The sequence below is a fragment of the Fragaria vesca genome, linkage group LG3 (assembly GCF_000184155.1).
Source record: "Fragaria vesca subsp. vesca linkage group LG3, FraVesHawaii_1.0, whole genome shotgun sequence".
Lineage (NCBI taxonomy): Eukaryota > Viridiplantae > Streptophyta > Magnoliopsida > Rosales > Rosaceae > Fragaria > Fragaria vesca.
Window position 1 is genome coordinate 6,232,921 of NC_020493.1, and position 3,858 is coordinate 6,236,778.

Sequence of the window (3,858 nt, forward strand, 5' to 3'; positions counted from 1 at the left end):
TGCTTAAAAAATTAGAATTTGTAGGAGGCAATAGCGCCGGCAGTTGGTTCTGTCCTTTTGGCTCTGGAGCAGTAACACCAGCCTGCACTGGATTAGCACTCTCTTCTCTATGCAACGATATCGGATCCACAGAAATCTGCTTTTCCATCGTTGCGTTCCGAAACCCGTATCTTGAAATATGAAGCATTTCATCTGAAACTGGATTTGCCATGGTATGGAAAAGCAGAAATCCTGAGGAAGATGGTTTGGCATTGGACTACTTAAGGAAGAGGGAAAACAGACAAATGGTTTAGACGTGTGCAGCATATTACGAACAGCAACATCTAGTAGTGATAACCATGTTCTCTCCTTAAAATAACTCTAATTATTCTTTAATCTCTATGGAGAAAGTTGACTTAAAACAAAACATAGTTAACTATACAAATTGAGTTCCTAAATATCAGAGAAGGTATTGACCTTCCTAAGAGTTTAGGATGGAGTATCAAGTTTGTTGATTTGCTTGCGTCAACTTTATATAAGATTCATACATGCAAGCAATACAGGAATATATGCAAGATAGACAAAGCAAATAGTTGATGGCAATGTACCAAACATGACATTAGCATTATCTTTAGGCTATAAAAACTTGTGTAAAGCTTATAGGAACATGACAATAACACTATATTCAATATATATTGCAAGGCATAGAAATCTATACATTGAAATATATGACATTTAGACAAGATTTCTACTGGAGTGAATTGTAAAATAAAATTAATACCACCGATACACCAATAATGACTGGAAAAAGCGTGACCAAGTACAGTGCTCCATAGCCCTGCAAGATGAGAAAATGTCTTTAGAACCATTAGCTAGACCAGAAAACCATTTAAAACACTAAGCTCTGAATTAATTCATCAATAATTAAATGAGCCGCTTTCTGTATTGCACAAGGCAGATTAACAAATATCGATGAGCCGCTTTCTGTCCTTGAATGAACTAAATCAAGAACGTATTATAGTAATCTACTTCTATTGCAAATTCTAAACATTACTCACAACAATGATTTTTTTATTTATTTATTTTAATTTTATTTTTTGCACTTACTGTAAGCCAAAACATGTAATAGTGTCCATTATTCCACATTCTTCTTAATCTGATAAGTGAACAAACATGAGAAAGCAAAGGAAACAAACCACAACTGAAGGCACATCTGATTCATCCTTAACATCAGCATCATCAATCTCCGCAGCTGTATCCCAATCAATGTTCAGTCTCTTAGCAGCCTCTTTAAGATCAATACCGGTGTCTGTGACTCTTGCATATAGTGATTTTCCTGGCTTTTTCTTTGCTGGTTTAATCTGAACCTACAAAGTGACAGAATTTAAAGCAAATGAGAAATGAGAAATTTTTAAACTGATCAAAATTTGAAGCATCCAGTGATACCTAAAGTTGGACAGATAACTATGGAACAGAACGGTGGTGACCATCTCATGAAAAGCGTATCTTGATAGTTAAATGATCAATGTTCTGGGTTTTGAGAGGTTCTGTAAAAAGCATTGAAAAAAAAAAAATCCTTTTGATCGAAGAGCTCAGCAGGATTGTCATCATCAAGTGAGTTTCTTACATGTTGACAAAATGAAAACAGATTATAGTTTTCAGACAGGTTTATTTTGATTTGGCTGTATCACACCCTCTCAACCAGCAACAAGTCTTTCCCAGGGTAGAAAGAGTGACCATCAGGACCCAAAAATCGATAAAGTGCAAATCAATTGAGATTATATACAGTATACACACAAACTATCATATTTACCAGTCATTACTAATAGTCAAGTTACAATAATACCTCTAGATTGGGCCATCGATTCATTTCCTCAGCTAGCAGTTTAAGTGCAAGTCGATTTTTGGGGATTTTCCCCTCATGCACCTACATCATGAGTCACATATTAGGGCCATGATCCATATATTTGCTCTTTTCAAATTTCAGCATCTCACAAATCTCAAAGAAAAAGTATCCTTCTGCCAAAAAGACTAAATATCAAAGCAAAGAGCAATGACATGTTCACTGGCTTACAAACTTATACAACTTTGGTCACTAATAATACAGTTACATACTGTGAAATCTTCTTTCTTCATCATACTCAAGGCAACAAGGCTTTATCAGACAATTATCAGTTGGAACTCTCTTTTCCACTCATGTATAAGCTATAATGGAATAAACTTAAACAAGGCACAGCTGAGAACATGTTTTGCAACAAGAAAGTTCCATATAAAACTTAGTGATGACAGAGATTTTAACAAACCCAAGTTTGTAAAAAACTTACTGATAACCAGTACTCCATTCTTTTGAGACTTGAAACGCATCATAAGATACTAATATTCTAGTTCTACTCATCCTTTATACATTGCTTCCTAATTACTGATATAATACAATCCAGCGCCAGAGAAAATATATACTTGTTTGAGTGACCGCACTACATAGTGAAATCTTTTGATGTGTCACAAATGAAATGAAATTATTTGATGAGTAACATATGCCAAACATGCGTGTACCGAAGAATGCCTCTTAAACTTGCCCTCAATTTTCAGACTGCGTCTACGCAGTTTGCGAGTAATTGGACTAGATTTCCCCCCACCATTTGATCCTATTTTCATTGCATTCATATATTATTTGATTGAGAATAAAGAAATAGTGTGAAATGTGATGAGAACATTGTAACCAAAACCATCCACAAATGCGCTAATTTGGCAGTTCAACGAATTGTGCCATTCGCTTTACAATAAGCAATAATAAGCAAAGGAATTTAAAAGGTAGTACGTACTTCTTCAAGAACAGCAGCAAGCTCTTCCCTGGTGGGAGCATCAGGATCCTCAATGCCAAGGAGTCTCTTCCGCTCTACTTCTCTTATGTCCTCAATCGCAATAGTAAGCTTAACCTTCATATTCCACGACATTGCAAAGTAATCGAGATTGAGAAACTCAAACAGTAAAGAACAAAGAAATGCTCAGTCAAACTGTATTGATACCTCATTGAAGATCATGTCTCTGTTCTTCTTAAGAAGCTCCAACACCTATCAACAACAAGACCGAGCATTAGGGCCAAGTGAACAGACACCCACGAATCTACGAACTTAAGCAGCGTACTTACCCTTTTGATTTGGCTGATGTATTCGAGGTCTTCAGGAGTAGGGTCGCTTTCTTCTTCTTCGTCATCGTCTTCATCTTCATCTTCTTCTTGATCATCTTGGTCTTGTTGGGTAGTCCAAGATGACGACGAAGATGATGAAACTTGCAACTTCCTATCTGGGTTTGCGGCGAGTAGTACTGTGGGCCTTGGTCGGCGGCGGCGGAGAGTGAGCTGAGGCCGTGAAGGGTGGCAATGACAATGGTTGAACCACACTGGGAAGGTTTGGGACGAAGAAGAAGATGAGGAGGAGGAAGCGTGTGGTGCGAGTGGCGCCAGTTGGAGCATTTGGGAAGTCGTCGTCGTCGTCATCATCACTGCTCTCGCTCACTGGAGCTGAAATCTTTCAGAGGCTTCGTTGCATTCCGAGTGTGTGTGTGTGTGTGTTCTGGGTAGAATTACATGCATTGGTTAATTCTATCCTCAACTTTTCTCTCCTTTTTACGTTCTATTTTACTGGTCGATCAGTTCATCTAAGAATTACTATATGCCTGTGGGTTTTAAACTAGTATGCAAGTCCAATCCGAAGTGATAGGATATTAGGATATGAGGTCCAATTATATCATTGGGTTTTTTCCTTCGCATCGAAAAAAAGATTGGGTTTTCCTTCGTGTATTTTTCTTTTTAAAGTTGCAAACTTCTCTTTGCCACCATCTTGGATGCGTTGTGAAAATATTCAAACTGTAAACACAGTA

General features: G+C 37.4%; 1 protein-coding gene across 1 annotated transcript; it reads right to left on the bottom strand.

Annotated features, from left to right (window-relative positions):
• Positions 1–647: 647 nt before the first annotated feature.
• On the bottom strand, positions 648–3,550 carry LOC101308551. The gene is made up of 6 exons (XM_004293777.1): positions 3,128–3,550; positions 3,006–3,050; positions 2,802–2,915; positions 1,826–1,906; positions 1,176–1,346; positions 648–817 (listed from the first exon to the last, which is right to left on the bottom strand). The coding sequence occupies exons 1-6, from the start codon at positions 3,476–3,478 to the stop codon at positions 728–730; spliced, it is 852 nt and encodes a 283-aa protein (XP_004293825.1). The 5' UTR covers positions 3,479–3,550; the 3' UTR covers positions 648–727.
• Positions 3,551–3,858: the final 308 nt, after the last annotated feature.